We start from the raw sequence: 16,295 nt of genomic DNA, 5'->3' as shown, positions 1-16,295 counted from the left end.
CCCGAGGCCCCCTCGCCTCCTGGCCACTGAGACTGGGAGCTGCCTGCCTTCGGAAACCAGAACCTCAGATGTCACAGGCTTTGGGCTCAAGCCCGCCTCTCGGTTTGCAACGGCGAAAGGAAACCAAAGAGGCCGCCAAAAGGGCCTAAATCATGTCATGTGTAAATAGGAAAAGTTGGCTTTAAGCTTCAAAAGCGAGACAATCAGAATCGGCATCCCCACCCCACCAAAAAAGTAGAGTTTAGGAAAATCGTAAAATGTGCATAGAATTGGAGAGGGTTACTACTCCAATATTAAGAATCAGAGTTCATCTTGCGTTTCTCTGTCACTTCTAAATGCTTACAGCGTCAGGGGTCACTAGGACATGGGAGATTAACCTCTCGGGGAGCAGGGACCTGTGGCACCGCCCTACAGCTGGTAGCGGTTCACACGAAGAGAATTTAAATGGCTTCAGGCATTACAGAATCATCTGGAAGCTCTGCCTGCTCCCATTTCCAGCTGCTAGTGGCAGGAATGCATTCTGTGGCCTGTGGACCGCTTGCAAACTGGAGGAACACCAAACTGGCTGGCCAAGGCCAAGGCCGAGGCCCCAGCTTCGTTATAAGGACGTGCCGTATGCTTATTTTTGGCAAATACTCTAACTTCCTCCCCACCCTCGCCCCTGAGAAAAGAAAGGCGGGGGGGGGGGTGGTCTGACCCGGTTTCAAGATTCCCCGCCACGACCCATTCATTGAAGAGAACCAGTGAGCCCCGGCACAAGGCTCCCCTTCTCAAAAGGGGCAGTTATGCTGGGTGGCCAGGACACCGGTGTCCCTAATTTTTTGCAAACCATCCTGAGGCCACCGCAATCCCGGGTCAGGGCGCTGAGTCACTTCATCTTCCTCATGGAAAGGAACCACTTTTTATCCTGAATCCAACCCAGGCAAGTCCTGTCCCTTCGGAACGGCCACGCTTGACTGTCGTGTCAAGGGGAAGAGTAAGGCTTGGAAACCGGAATTCAAAGGGGAGGTAACAAAACGTCGCTTTTTGTACGGCATCACGGGACGGCGTTTTGCGGCAGGGTGCCTGCAGGCGATGAACTACGCAGGAAAGACAAGGTCTACAGCGTCCACCTCAGGAAGGAAACGGTACGGGAGGTGCCATGAGCGCGCTTACTTATCTGTCACTGATACAAAGGTGTCCACACAGAGGAAAATAAGGGCGTTGCGGGGACTTGGGGGCGGGGGGGGGGGGCTTGCTGTGTCTTAGATATTTTTGACGCTAAGGGGGCTACATGCCTTAGCCTGTCCAGCCCCCCATGACACCATCTAAGCCAGATCCGCGCTGGTTCCCTGGACCCCGTCTCTGTCCAGATCCACACTAACTGGTGCTGGTAACAATCTGCGGGACCCTGAGCCCAGAGAGACGCCCAGCGAACACCAGGAGGGGGCAGAGCTGAGAGGGACTGGCCCGACCCGTCTCCTCCTACTCAGTCAAGGTCCCCTTGACAAAATGAGGTATGGGCGGGGGGGCGGGATGCAAAAAAAAAACCCAAAAACAAACAAAAAAGTGGGGTGCCCAAAACCAGGAACATGACACCTTATTCTAAAAGAGAAAATTGTGCCAAAATGATAAAAGGTTTTCCTTTATGGGCTCTGGGAAGCTTAGTAATGTCTGCCGAATCGCTGAATGAGTACACGGGCCAATCGATCCATCGATGCCGTTGGCAGTCAGCGCTCCACAGAGCTGGGAGCGGAAGCACCCAGTGTCTTTGATGTGCCCAGGGGACACTGACAAGCGGCAGGAGGACAGGTCCACCCAGAGGAGAGTCAACTCTGGGGCTTCACAAGCGTCGCTCTCTTCCTGACCTCGTCTGGGATGCCTGTTGTGTTGAGACCATTCAAAACCCCAGCCGTCCTTGAGGTAGCCATCCAAGAAACCGAGAGCCATAAACTCACTTCGTTACTCTCTGTGCACAAGTTGAATAATTTCAGGGGATTTTTAACCGTTTCCATTTTTTGTTCAGCTGCTACTGGTGCCGGAAGTACGACCTCAGTAATACCGCACAGACCCTGAAAAGCGCATTCGCTTAATTCACTGAAGGACGCCATGGAGTTCTGACAATCTGGACGAGGCATTTTAGAAACTTCTGGTTCTGAAACAGCAGTGGCCGATGCCTTTTTCGAGGAAAGGCATTCTTCATAAGTGGCCTATGTCCCTGGGAAAGATGACGAGAGTTGAATTGACACATTGACTTATTTTTCCCATGGAAACAATGACGCAGCAGATGATTTTCTTTACCAAGAGCTAAAGGAACAACGTTGACAGAAATGCCCCATCAACCACAACATTGGGGAAGGACAGCCCCTGAAGGGTACCGTGTCCTAAAAGATGTTATCTGCCACCCCAGCGGATGACATCAATGACATGGGGGGAAAAACCAGCCGCGACGCAACGGAGAGGCCAGGCCCCAATGCACTCAGCTAACTTCCCAGTTTCTATAAGGGGCAAGGAATGCCGGAGAGCTGCCCTCTTCGGGGAGGTTGTGATGTTGCTGCTGTCAGAAAAGGACACCGCTGCTCGAATCTGGAACTCCTACTTGCGAGCCCCCCTCGGAACCGGCGACCCGCCTCCTCGCATCACAGCCTTGAGCGTGCCGCTTCCGTAGTCTGAGCTTCCTTCTCCTCCACGCTCTGGGCAAGCGTCTCGGCTCAGCACCACCTCCTCGCTGCTTCCTCCAGGTGGCGCTGGGGAGGCAGCAACCCTCAGGGGTCCTGCCCACCCCTCGGGTGAGCTGCAGGCTGGGCCGGTGGGTAGGGTGGGGCGGGGACAGGCCACTCCACACTGGCGAGGGAGGACGGCCCACGGAAGCGAGCTGCCAGCAGAGGGCGCCCTGCCAGGCTCCTGCTAGCCTGCGACTCCAGTGCAGGGGTGACTGCCAAGGCCCAGAGGGGCTGCTGGCGAGGAACGGGCCAGCGATTCCAGCTGCGCCATCCCACGAGCGGACCACCCGTGAGGATTCTCCATTTCTTTACCTTTTCTGCAAGGCAAAGGGACCGCGAACTGGACAGGAAGCCACCCGGCGAGCCGTTGTTCCGCTCTCTTGCCCGGCCTCTTCTGCCCTCTAGTGGAGCAACAAATACCGAGCGAGGACAGTGGCTATGACAGGGGTTTGACTCCTGCGACAGAACCCAGAGCCTGGAATGATGCCCCGCAGCGCTGGAGTCGAAGGCTCTCTCTCGCCGCTCAGTTCCGTGTCTCCCGGGGGTCGTTTATGGCTATTGTATCCGTGTCTCTGGTGACACAAATATCAAGCATCATGCCTCTCGTGAGCTTATAACAGAAAAACGTTTTCTCCAAGAGAGAAAATTGTGCAACAATGATAAAAGGTTTTCCTTGTACGCTGAGGGCAGCTAGGCCTATTTTTAGGAAAGAAAAATTTAGTATTTTTTTTTCTTAAACTAATAAAAGCTTGCGCTGCTAGCAACACTTTACACATGGACATTGGTTGCACAGCCAACGGACAGTTCAGGCCGACCGTCCGCGCGTGGTGCGGACGCGCGCCATCGCCGAAATCGGTTGATTAGGGTCCTCGCCCCAGACCACGGGGGGCAGGGACTATGCTCGGTCTCGAAACGTGCTTGTCGCTCTCCCACATCTTCGGGACTTACGAGTAACTTCGTCCATCGTCACACCTCCGTACTAAGACACGTTTTCGATCTTAAGATTTGAAACAGAGCTCTGAACTTTTCAAAAAGCCCATTAACCCTAAATGCATCCCCAAAGGTGACAGTATTTAGTCTTTTCCACCATCGTAATAATCAAGGTATTATTGGGTGGATAGGTGGCTGGTCACCCTTGACCCACAGAGTTAATCATTGAACCAAATTGTTCTTAGCTTTGAACGCAGGCCACGAGTTCAGTTATGTTAGTCACAAGAAGTACACGGACGACAAAAGTGGAACTTGCTATGTATCCTCCTGTGCAAATTATGCTTTAAAAACTCCAGGGCTATTTTTAATCCGTATTTAATAATATGGCCTGATACCAACTGAAGCTTTTACATGGAGATGAAAGCTTATTTCCTTGTAAAATTCTCACATGGAATTATTACAACAAAGGACCCTCTTGTTCTGGAAAGCCTGCTTAATAACGCAGCCTGTTTTCATAGACCCCGGCGGCTCACGTTCCAGCGCGACTGGGAGCGTTCCAGCCGTGACTCAGAGGGAAAAACCGAGCGCACCGCGCCGAAGGCCTGGCCACAGGGAGTCCTCCTTCCCCCTGCCCTGGTCCCGCCTCTGACCTCGACCCTGTCCTTTCGCTCATCCAGATTTCACTGGCTTAAAAGAGACAGAAGCCACGTGTCCCGCTTACCTATTGCCTCAAAGCCAACCGCCCCAACTAACTGCTCCAGCAGCCTAACGCGCCCGTTTTAGCACAGCTCTTGATTCTGTGAGTCAGGGTGTGACGACGGCTGGCTCGCTGATCCTTCTGTTCGATGTGGCGTCTCTGAGCGCGGGCTCCACCCTATGCTGCACCCCCTGTCTTTGGGGAATGCAGCACAATCAACGGCTAAATGAACGATGACAGTATTCACAAGCAGGGCTCCTGGGCAGGTGGGAAGAACGGGGTGGTCCGACTTAAGGACACCTGTGTGGCAGAATGGAAACCCTGTGATCCCATAAGCTCTCCCCATCGGGCCAGCGCTGCCTCACCTGCCAGGCTGCGTCCACAGGCCCGGCTTTTGTCTGAGCGCAGCCCCGGAGCAGCTGCTGAAGTCCGTGCCTGGCGAACGTCATTCCTGCCTCCCTGCCTCCATGGCAGGAGCCCATGGTCGGGAACGTCGGCGCCGGCCATCGTGGGGGTGGGCGGCAAAGGTCACTCCGCGGTGGTCGGGCGGTGGACGGGCTGGTCCGAGGGGCCCAGGGCGGGGCCTGGGTGGGCGTCCGGAGGGCTGGGCTCAGCTGGGACTGTCAACGGGGGCACCTCCAGGGGGCCCCTGCGGCGTGGCGGCCTCGCGTGGGCCGGGGCGTGGAAGGGGGTTGGGACAGTGGGTGACAGAGGTGAAGGGGTTAAGATGTGCAAACGGTAGAGTGCAGCACAGGGCAGACAGCCAACAATATTGTGAGCCCTGTGGCCGGTGTCGGGCGGGTGCTAGACTCGCCAGGGTGGTCATTTCCTAGGTTCCATAAATGCCTAATAACTGTGTTGTACACCCGAAATCAATGTAATATGGTATGTCAACTGTAATTCAAATTTTTTTAAAAGCCGGGCAGGGGACCGGGCAGAAACTACACGGCCCTGAAGGAGGAAAGGCACCCAGCTCCCCGCCCAGCAGATCAGGCCCCCTGCGCCGTCCGGCGGGTCCAGGCCGCGGCAGGGGGAGAACCAGACCCCACTTCTCGGGGGGACGGCAGAGCGTCTGCGGCCATCGCGAAGCCACACGCCGCACCACCTCAGGGGGCGCCAAAATGATTCTAATCATTTATTTATAGAATCTGTTCCTTCCTAACTTGAGGCAACGTCAGCTGTGTCTAAAAACAATGGCGTGTGTGTACGTTCGGCGATGGGCCGGGCAGCGTAGGTACCGCAAATCCCAGGGTCCGGGGGCAGACAGCTCAGGGTGACTGCGTCGCGGCTGTTTGTGATGCGAAGAACCACAGCTCACAGGTTGAAATGGCAGGTAAAAAAAAAGTCCCCTCCATATCTGATGTGTTCATAGCTCTTGCGTTTTCTTGAGCACCGAAGTCTCTGTTCGGAGAATTAAATGACACAAAGAAGCCATTGAGAGCGGCCCAGAACATCATCCAGTCGGCTGCTCGTGGGAACAGAGCTGAAGGCCTCGGCCTGGAGTTCCGACAAAGGGAACAAAGCTGGGGCGAGATTAAGTCTGTCCAGCGGTCTTTGAGCTCGCCGCCTCAGAGACCCTGACGCTGGAGGCACCGAAGAGGTATTAATTTTCCGCACTTGGGAAGAAAGCCTGGTGTTCCCGGATCCAGACCCGCGGCGCGGTGTTGCCGGGCGGCCTCCAGCTCTCGCCTGCTGCGACGTGCTCAGTGTGCACGCACGTGGTGTGGCAGTCGTCCTGCGGGCCCGTCAGAACCCCCGTGTGCCCCCCACATGGCAGCAGTGACGTCCCCTGCCCTGACCCCTGTCCCCACCCCCCACTGAGGCTAAAGGTGGCCCCGAGCTTCGGGGGAGCTGCTGGGGGGGCCCCAGTGAGGATCTTCCTCCTGGACCGCAGCGCCCCAGCCCCACCCCAACCCCGGGGGGTAGCAACGACAGACATAAAGCTTCCGACAGAACAGGTCCAGGTCCCCTCCTGCCCACAGCCCCGAACGGGCTTGTGGGGGGACCTATCGAGAGGGCGGCCATGCACTCGCCCGCTCGGAGATGAGGGGCCCCAGGGGGCGCCACCTCACAGGCGCCCTCCTGCTTCTCAGGGACGATGTAGAAATGACGGTCAAAGGGCGTATGGAGCAGCCAGGTCTGCGGTCCATGGGCAGGGGTCACGCTGCTGTGGGCGCCTTTACATCTTTGGATCTTTACATCTTTACATTTTTTTTTTTATTACATTTACATTTATTCTCAGCATGCCTAATACTGTGACAAGCAGACTTGAACCCTTGTCATTCTGGCTCTGAAGGGCAGGCAGATTGTTCAGACGGCTGCCTGCAGCTCTACCTCTTGAATTCCACTTGTGTGTACACCTTGGTGATGTCGTGGTACCTGCCTTCAGGGGGCTGGTAGTTGGAGATTGGTGGTGTATACGTTGGCCCTTCTCTCTCAAAGGGGAACAGACTGGGGTCCCGCTTGATGGCCTCCATATGGAGCTCCTGGGACGTGAGTTTCAGCTCCTGCAGAGCTTCCTGCTGGGCCTCAAGCATGGAGTTGATGGCTTCCCTCTCCATCTCATGCTCTCGCTGCTTGTACAAGGACCACTTCTTCAGAAGCAAAGCTCTCCGCTCATCCTCCTCAAAGGAGAGCTCGACCTGAGGCCGCTGTCTCACTTCATCCAGGAACTTCACAGGCGGGAGATAATGCTGCAGACACACTGCCCTGCCCATCACCAAATATATATATATATATTTAAAAAAAAAAAAACAAATTCCATTGCTTTTAGACACTGCTAAACTTTTCTTAAACTAGTCCCAGTTAGTAAAGGACTGGATCTGTAAGTAAATGATTTGAGCATTTTGGCACATCCAGAACTCATACAGTGCGTCGTTTAGCCGTGGCTGCAGATCCTCTGCCGCTGGTCCGGGGAAAAGCGCAGCCTGGTCCCCCTGACTCAGGGGGACCAGCCCAGCGGTGAGGGGACAGGCAGATCGTGTGGGCGCGCCCCGGTGCAGTTTCTGCCTGCCCCGGCCCACGCGAGGCCGCCACGCCGCAGGGGCCCCCTGGAGGTGCCCCCGTTGACAGTCCCAGCTGAGCCCGGCCCTCCGGACGCCCACCCAGACCCCGCCCTGGGCCCCTCGGACCAGCCCGTCCACCGCCCGACCACCGCGGAGTGACCTTTGCCGCCCACCCCCACGATGGCCGGCGCCGACGTTCCCGACCATGGGCTCCTGCCATGGAGGCAGGGAGGCAGGAATGACGTTCGCCAGGCACGGACTGCAGCAGCTGCTCCGGGGCTGCGCTCAGACAAAAGCCGGACCTGTGGACGCAGCCTGGCAGGTGAGGCAGCGCTGGCCCGATGGGGAGAGCTTATGGGATCACAGGGTTTCCATTCTGCCACACAGGTGTCCTTAAGTCGGACCACCCCGTTCTTCCCACCTGCCCGAGTGGCTGTGCCTGTACATTGTCTTCACTCATTTGTCGGTCCCTCCTGCATACAGCACAGTCTTCCAAAGGGAAGGGGACGCAGCCGGGGGCGGAGCGCACGCTCACAGACCCCGAAGCCAAGTCTTGTCCCGGCTGTCACTGCCCACCAGCCACCCTGCCCCCCGTGGCATTTGCTTCCAGGTGATTGCTTCCCCACCTGGTACTTGAACGGTTTCCTTCCAGGTTGTTCGCCGGGCTGAAGGCTCCAGGAAGGCTGCGGTCAGCACTGTGGTGGCTGTTGTAACCCCGACCTCAGCACGTTGCCTGGTATGCGGCAGCTAATCAACAAATATTTGCTTTACATAGCTACTTGGGTCCACAATACTAACTCTGTAACAGGGGAGACGGAATAGCAGCTCTTACTTCTCCCCACATCAAAAGACTCAACCTCCATGTGGGTGACCAAGCACAGAAGGGAAGAGTCAGTTCGGGATAAAGTCCATCAACCTAGTAAAAATGTGGAATTAGAGAAGTTTTAATATGATGTTTCCTTGCAGGCATTTACAGGATTGGGCTCACCCTCACAGACTGAAGAAGTATACGTACATAGCAACACCGCAACACAGTCTGTGTTTCTCTACAGAGCCACCGTCTCAGAAGACCCAAAAATATCCTTCTAAACGGTCTTCAATGCGCGTATCTCAGCTCTTCCCCTCAGCCATTAAACATAAGCTTCCACGTCGCCCTGGACTGTTGCAAACTGGAATTGCCATTGCTCTCCGCTGCGGCGGATTCTTTCAACAAGCCTACAGGCATCTGCCTAGGAGCCGCAGCCTCCGAGAAACACTGTTGCGATATCACTCATCACAGGCGATGACTTGGGACGACGGTTTTTATTTGTGGGAATCAAATTCATGCGCTAGGCGGCCACACGAGATCAAAGACGGAGCAGCGTGTGCGTGCCATGTGCTGGCATCCATGCATTTTAAACTTCGCTTTGAATAGAGATTCTCACAGCATGAAAAAAAGAGTTTGATCCTGAAGGGCTATGTGTTTGATAAAATGTAATCTGCTAATTAAAAGGAAGGGAGAGCTCTGGCCGGTGTGGCTCGGTTGGAGCATTGAGCATTGTCCTGTAACCGAAAGGGTGCATTTCCGGTAAGGGCATGTGCCTAGGTTGTGGGTTCGATCCCAGTCCAAGCAAGTACAAGAGGCAACCAACCAATCAATGTTTCTCTCTCACATGGATGTTTTTCTCTCTCCCCTCCTCTCTCTCTAGAAGCCATGGGGGGAAAAAGGTCCTCAGGTGCAGATAAAAAAAAAAAAGTGAGAAAGGCAAGATTTGAGAGACATACTCCCTCGGGGTTTGTTATGGAATATAAAGTAAAACAGCATTTGAAGATTCCGGTAAATGCAACTGACGTTTCGGAGGGGGTCGCAGCCTCGGTCACAGCCCTGTCTCCCCGTGAACCAATTACAAGAAATTACTAAGACTAAAGGGGTAAATTACTCCAGCACAAATGGCCAGAGCAGTCCCATAAAATTACCGGAAACTCACATCACCGACAAAGGTTTAAGTTTCTTGATATAAAAATCAGGAAGAGTAAGGCTAAAAGGCAATTTGACGAATGGGCAAAGGACATAGCAGCCAGCTCACAGAAAAAAAGGGACCCGCGGCGTTTAAATATTTACATGTAAAAGCATGCTCGGTCTCCCGCACACGGAAAAAGATGTGACCTGAATGACCATGGACATCCTTCTTCACCGCTGAGATTCAGCAAGTCGGGGGAAGCCGGGGAGCAGCCTCGCCCATACCCAGAGCCCAGAGCCTGACTCACAACTCGGTCCGAAGGGAAGCAGAGCAAATTCACGAATGAAGAGGCGAGGCTCAGGAGGATAGACCGCCCTCCTCCCCGGCTCTCAGAGATCGCTGCCGGCCTTCGCTGAACGCCGCGGGGCTCACAGAACGGCTGGACCTCGGCCCGCCTGTTTGAGAGAATCCTGAGGCACTCATACCAGGGCGAGCGAGGGCCCCTCTCTGTGTGTGCCCAGCACAGTTAAACCAGCTCCTGTCCCGTGACCGCCACTGGGCCTGCGAGTCCTCGCGCTTCCTGCTCCTGCAGCCCACCCCCCGCCCACTCCGACTCCCGCCGGACCCTCCTGCCAGCCCCAGCTGGGCGCCCGCTCTGTGCCCCACCCTGTGCTGGGGGCTGGGGGCGGGCAAGCCACCTGCGTGGTCCCTGCGTGATCTACCACGGCTCTCAGCCCAGCGGCTGTGTTCCAGCCACTCAACCGACCGCATGGCCCAGCCTCTGTCCCTCGTGCTGGATGGGAAGCTCCCTGAGGGCAGAGGCCCCGCCAGTCGGGCTTGACATCGTGTCCCCAGACCCGCACCCAGTGCCTGGCACGCAGGACCTGATAATCCCACGTGTACCAAGGGAGCAGGGCACTCCCCACCCAATACTATGGTCCACCTGCACCGCACACATGGGTCGGCGCTTCGGCTGTTCCCGGTTCCTGCGCGGGCTGCGGCTTATTTGTCAATGCGCCTGAAAGAGAAGCCGAGACTGGCAGGCTGCGCGGGCCCGATGCGGCGCTTCTGGCGGTCTCTTCAGATGCTGGAGGAGGGGGGATGTCTGAGCGGACCCAGGGGAGAGGAACGGACCACAGGAAGCCAGGAGTAAAGGGGACCCGCCGGGAAGAGGAAGAGGGGCTCACGCCGGAGCCACGCCCTTCCGTGCAGAGCGCACGACCCCTCGGCCCTGCTGGGGACTCGGCAGGAGGAGCCACAGGTCCCCACAGCCCTGTCCCAACGTCTGTAGCCTGCTGCCCAGGTGTCTTCATAGAGAAGCGTGGCTCTGGCCTTTCACAAGGGGACACTGGGCCAGGACAGTAGGGGACAGGTCTCATGTCCAGCTCCTCACCAGTGGAGTCACCTTGACCCAGCCACCACCGGAAGGCGCTGATTGACAGCCTGCCATGACCACTGCCGGGCCAGGTGGCGAGGACGCCGCAGGGCTCACGTGCTGTGTGCCCACGTGTGTGAGGGCTGAGCAAAACGTGAGCTTCTACCTCAGTCCCCACCCCAACGAGCCCTCTACAAATGCCATGCCTGTCATGGTACGCTAGTTGCACAAGATACTCAGAAAACAAGTGACAACAAATATCATTTTGAGGGGAGAATTAGAGCCACAGAAGTCATTTTTCCTCATTTCCCTTCAGAATCCGTGGTCCACATGCAGGTAGGAAGCTAACCTCCCCCTTTCAAGCCCCCGGGAGACCGAGCCCCACAGGACACGTCTCAGCGAGCTCCGTCCCGGGGGACGGGCGCAGGGCGCCGTGGCCGCCTGCTGTGCCAGGGGTCCCGCAGCTGCCGGCCCCAGCAGGTCCCCAGCCCACTCCCCTCTGGCCGCAGGCTGGGCGGCGCCACAAAACGCGGAGGGCTTGCCTCAGGGTTGGGGAAGGCGTTTCTGGGTGACAAATATTCAAAAACTATGTCTTTCTTGAGTTTTCCTTGTCCCATTCTTAAGCTTCACCTCTGGACAACCCACGTGATGGCAAGTTTCCTGGGTCAGCAGTAGCTCTGTGTTAGCAGCTAGATGCACAACGTCCAAAACAGGATTGAAGAAATTCTTAGACTCTGGCCTGGGATTATGCACTGGCCATGGGGTGCGGCCGGGGCGGGGGCGGCGGGGGGGGAGTTAAGTCATAAGAAATCTGCCGGGAAACCCACCTCTCAGACATCCCACCCCTGGGCCTGCCGGCAACTATAGGCGCTGGATTGGGAGGACACGCCTGTGCGTGAGACTTCCTCCGTGACCAAACCCCCACAGCTGCCAAAGTCCTGACTCCACTCTTTGTGGTTAGCATTCTGTCCTCGGTTGCTAGTATGCTGGTATGTCGTTGTGTTGTTGACCTCTGTTGTTACAAGTGCAGAAGAAAAGAATCTCTCTTACTAAATGTATGATGAGGTTACCCTGTAATCTGATGACAAACTAACACGTCTCTGAGAAAACAAATCTAACAATGAGCGCGATCAGCAATTGGTTTACCATACGATAATTCAAGGGTGCTTTCTTTGGCCTGTTCTATACATTCTTGGTTCTTCTACATCCAAGGATACATTCTCACATACTTAATAGGATAAAACCAATAACAAAGTAAAGTGAGATGATGATTCTCACTAGGATGGGGAATATCAGCCACCAGGTGGCTAAAATTAGAAGCAGATTTTATTATTACATATACCTGGGTTCTATGTCATTGCGTGCTGGTACGTTTGGAACCATTACGTTTATTTTTAATAATAGGAAGAAACGCAAAAGTTAAAAGTTTTCAGTAGGATACAGGCTACATAATCTGAAGCTGTGTTTGCTGGGCTGCACCTGAAGGCTAGGGCAGCGCTCGAGAGAGCACTCTCGCCCAGGACGGCTCTGTGAGTCCCACATGCCAGCGCCGGCGGGGGGCGAGCGAACTCATCACAGCCCAGCCTGCCTGCCTGGGCCTGCCTGCAACACCCAGGAGGTCAGGCGGCCGCTCTGGAATAGAGCGCAGAGAAAGCGGAGCCCCAACACCGGACCTGGAGAAGGCGAAAACTGGCAAAGGAATCCTACTCTGAACTAGTGTAAGGATTTCAAATCACTACTATGAACTCCACAGGTAGAACCGTCTAGTGGGCTTTTGCTTGCTTCTCCCCCCCGCCGCCCCCCGCTCTGGGCCTTTTGTTTTGTTTTTAAAGAGAATGATTTGTAGGATAAGATGAAAGTGAGAGGCCTCAGCCATTCTGCGAGACGCATCTTAAGTAGCCCTCAGGAGCTGGATCAGGCGGCAGTTGCCTGAAAATCAATCTCAGTGTTTGGAGAGCTGTTTGTTTCCTTAAAGGGTAAGCTGCCCATAACATGCCCCCGCCTCTGCTCACACAAACCACTCCTGCGCAGGAACTGAGAAAACAACTCCCTTTTACTTTTCCTCACATTCTTATCCCCAGAGAACTGAGGTAATTAAGTAGCTAGAGAGATTTGCCCTTAAAAAAAATGGCAGGGATGAATAGGAAGAGGACTGTTTCCGGGCAAAAGCAGATTGAGAGCTAGCAGACAGAGCGGTGAGAACTCCGCGTACACTACGCTTACGTCCAGCCGCTCACTATATTAAGCGCTTTATTTAATTCTTGAATCCCCACAACCACCTCACTGGGCAGGTACTATTAGTGACCCCATTATTTTATCCATAAGCAGCAAAGGCACAGAAAGGTTAAGTAACTTGGCCAAGGTCACCCAGCAAGCAAGTAGCAGAGCCAGGATGTGATGCCGGCCACCCGCCGGCTCCGAGGCCCGTGCTAGTGCTGACCGCAGCCCGCTCCCTGGCACAGGCGGCCACCCGTTCACGCTCCTGGCGTGTCCAGACCTGTGCGCCCTGCCGGAGACAGGAGCTGAGTTCCTCACGGTCCAAGGAGGGGACAGAGCACGCAGCAGGTAGAGTCGGGTATGCGGGGAGCTTCGGCAGGGGGGACCCAGCCCGGAGGGGGGTGGGAACAGCTTCCCAGAGGGGCCGATACCCGCTCTGAGTCTTGGACACACGGATAAGGGGGCGTGGAGAGGAGAGAATGGGGAGGTCAAAGTCTCAAGGCAGGAAAAATGTGTCCTCTCAAAGGACAGTCAGTAGTTCAACAGAGTTGGCATAGCAGTACCATAGGCCACCAAGGGTGGGGACCTCTAGGCAATGCCCAGGAGGCGGGAATAACCGTAGGAAGGGCCTTGTGGCCTGACTAAGGAGTGTGGCTTTATCTGAAATTCTGCAATAAACTGAAGAGCTTCACACTGGGAAACAAAATGATCCGATCTTTTCTCCCTGGGCCACCGTCTATCAGCAAGGGACTGGGTTGGAGAGGGCCTGCGGGGAAGCAGGGAGGCTGGCTGGGAAGCAGTTTCTGTGCTTCCAGACAGCGTCAGAGGCTGGGGTCCTGCAGCCACGCGCAGCCGTGCTGGAGAGCAACGGAGGCTCCTTCAGCCCAACAGCGGGTGCCGGCCGCACACAGCAGCACCCGGATCCAGCCTCCCCGTCCCTGCGCCTCCCTGCAGGCCCCGGCTCCCAGGGGCTGTCCTGGGGGCTGTGTCCTCAGGTCCTGGCCCAACGCAGAGTCCTCAACTGTCCCAGGGCCTTAAAAAACACTCAGCACAGCACCTGTCACCAGGGACGAAGCAAACGCACACCCTTTCTGTCCTCACCCCCTTGCACCCGAACAGTCGTTGACGTTCTGATGTTAATACAACCACTTTGGGAACCTTTCTTTCTTTCTTTCTTTTTCTTGTTAGAATTTGCTTCCACTTCAGTCAAGGAAGTTTAGTGGTCATAACTGGCTTCTATAAGCCTAAAGAATTTTGGAAGGATTATGATTCAACATGCAAAGCACATTCTTGACCTTATTACATATCTGCTGCTTTCTCAGTCTGGCCAAAGGTCTTTTCAAACAAAGACCCTCGTGTGCTGCAGTGGACCTCCTCCCCTATGTTTGACACCTTGTGAAAATGCCTATTTAAACCCAAAACTCCCTTTGCCCAGTCTCCCACAGGTGGTTCAACGAACCCATCACTCCCTTCCCATTTCAGGAGAGGCTGAAAATAGGGCCTAAGGGCAGGCGCGGTGGAAGTCACCAGCATCGCCTCTTCTTCCAAAGCAAAGGTTAAAGTGCTCCATAAAGAGTACAGTCTAAGGAGAATTCCACGTTCCTCCCAAACATACCGCATCTAGCCTGCCCAAATGAGATGCCTTGCTGGGTGATCTCCCGGCCAGAGGCTCCAGAGGCTCCGGCCTCCAGGCTGGGTGCTTCTCACGTTACAGTCCACCTGTGTGCCTTTTTTCACTTCAAGTACAGGAGCCTCCTTAGGCAGAGCTTGTTCTGAACATCAACGGGGCTTTTGGCTTTTTAAGTTAATTCTTAATTAACCTCTTGACTGGAAGGGCCAGTTAGGATTTTCAGGACAAAGGACAGTGGGGATGCAGGCCAGCGTCCTGACTTCCGACACCGCCCCCAACCCCTTTGCTTCCAGACCAGCCTGTCCTCCCCAAACGCTTCTTGAGCTCTTTCCCGGGAAACCCAGGCTGCCCCACCTCCCTCCTAGAGCGGCGGGAAGCGCTTGGTTGCAATCAGGACGCCTAGGGCAGGCTTCTTGATCATCCCTCTGGGACCAGAAAAGACCAAGGCTAAGACTGGGAGAGGACGTCTTACGAGTTGGGGAGAGCGAGCTTTACCTTCACGAAGAGCGTGATGTCGTGCTCCTGCGCCGGGGGCCCCTCCTCGGACGCCTCGCCGTCCTCCCCACGGCCGTTCACGCGCGCCGTCTCGTCCGCGCCCTCGGCGCTGCCCTCCTCCGCCAGGTGGTTGCTCTGCTCCACCGCCCCGGTCTCGCTGGTCTGCGCGACCGCCTCCCCGGCCACGCTGCCGTCGGGGGGCCCCACCTCGCCTGCCCCGTCCGGGCCGCGATCTCCCTTCTCCTCCTCTTTGTCCTCTGCCTCCGCCTGGGGGCCCTCGTGGTCTCCGTCCTCGCCAGCGTCTGCCCTCGAGTCCCCGGCGGCCGCTTCCTCGGATTCCTCTGTCCCTGAGGCCCCAGCCTCCTCCACGGCTCCCACCTCTGCACCCTGAAGCTCCCCTGCAAGCTCCCCACCCTCCGCCGCTGCGGCCTCAATCGACTCCACCTGAGGCTGGGGGCTGCGGTCCCCTCGGTCCCGGGGCTCCCCCTCGTCCCCGGGCGCCGGTCCCGCCAGCTCCTCGGCCTCCATGCAGACCCCCGGCGGCCCCTCGGCGTCCACGCTGGGCCCCGGCGCCCAGGGCGCGCTGCTTCCCGGTTCCCCCGGCCTGCGCTCCGCCTCCTCCTCTGCCTTGGAGACCGCGGGCTCCCCGGGCTCCCCCTGAGCCTCTCCCAAGGCCCCACCTTGCGCGTCGCGCCCGGGGCTCGCCTCCTCCACCTGCTCCGCGCCGCTCGCCTCCTCCCCTCCGCGAGGGGTTCCCTCGCCCTCCGGGGCACCCTCTTGGGCCTGCGCCTCTCCCTGCGCTCCGCTCGCGCCCGGCGCCTCGACCTCCGGGTCACTGCCCGCGCCGGGCTCCAACTTACCCCCGCGCCCTCCGTCTGGCCCTGTGTCTTCTCCCTCCCTCAGCGCGGCCGTCGCGGCTGCGCCCGCCCCCTCCCCACTCGCCGTCCCTGCGGGGTCCTCGCTCGTCTCCTCCCCCTTCGCCTCCGGGTCCGCGGTCCCCGGCTCGCCTGGTCTCTCCGCCAGAAGTGCGGGGCCCTCCAGCGGCCCCTGGGGACCCGGGGCGCCCTGCTCTGGCTCTGTGACCTCGGCCATGGCCGTAGATCCCTGTCCTTGGCCGAAGACCCTTCTTCGAAGTTGCTGAGGGCAGGTGGCGCCGGGCGAGGGCCGCGGGGCCGAGGGCCACTGCGTCCCCTCGGAGAGGACGCTCCGCTCCGGAATTGGAGGCTCCGGGGCGGTGCGCCGGGCGCGCAGGGAGAAATCCGCTCGGCCCAAGGCGCTGCGCCCCTTCTTCTGGCTTTAAGCTC

At 57.0% G+C, this 16,295-nt stretch overlaps 2 protein-coding genes across 2 annotated transcripts in view; both read right to left on the bottom strand.

Moving 5' to 3' along the window:
* The window catches only part of CLIC6 (chloride intracellular channel 6), a 38,487-nt gene extending 22,404 nt beyond the window's left edge, over positions 1 to 16,083 (bottom strand). Inside the window, exon 1 of the mRNA XM_054576041.1 lies at positions 14,992 to 16,083. Within this exon, the coding sequence (XP_054432016.1) occupies positions 14,992 to 16,083 (1,092 nt within the window). The remainder of the gene's footprint in view (positions 1 to 14,991) is intronic.
* LOC129073600 (39S ribosomal protein L40, mitochondrial-like) lies at positions 6,538 to 7,046 on the bottom strand. Its single transcript, XM_054577250.1, has one exon. It carries the CDS (start codon positions 7,044 to 7,046, stop codon positions 6,660 to 6,662), a length of 387 nt encoding a protein of 128 aa, XP_054433225.1. The 3' UTR covers positions 6,538 to 6,659.
* Positions 16,084 to 16,295: the final 212 nt, after the last annotated feature.

Source organism: Pteronotus mesoamericanus, unplaced genomic scaffold, assembly GCF_021234165.1.
Source record: "Pteronotus mesoamericanus isolate MK-2021 breed Mesoamerican mustached bat unplaced genomic scaffold, CSHL_Meso_final contig_116, whole genome shotgun sequence".
Taxonomy (NCBI): domain Eukaryota; kingdom Metazoa; phylum Chordata; class Mammalia; order Chiroptera; family Mormoopidae; genus Pteronotus; species Pteronotus mesoamericanus.
The sequence above is the reverse complement of the archived record's forward strand: the minus strand, read 5'-3'. Positions and strand labels throughout refer to the sequence as shown.

Excerpts from the sequence above, each read along its gene's own strand:
- LOC129073600 (XM_054577250.1), bottom strand. The coding sequence starts at position 7,046 with ATGGGCAGGGCAGTGTGTCTGCAGCATTATCTCCCGCCTGTGAAGTTC.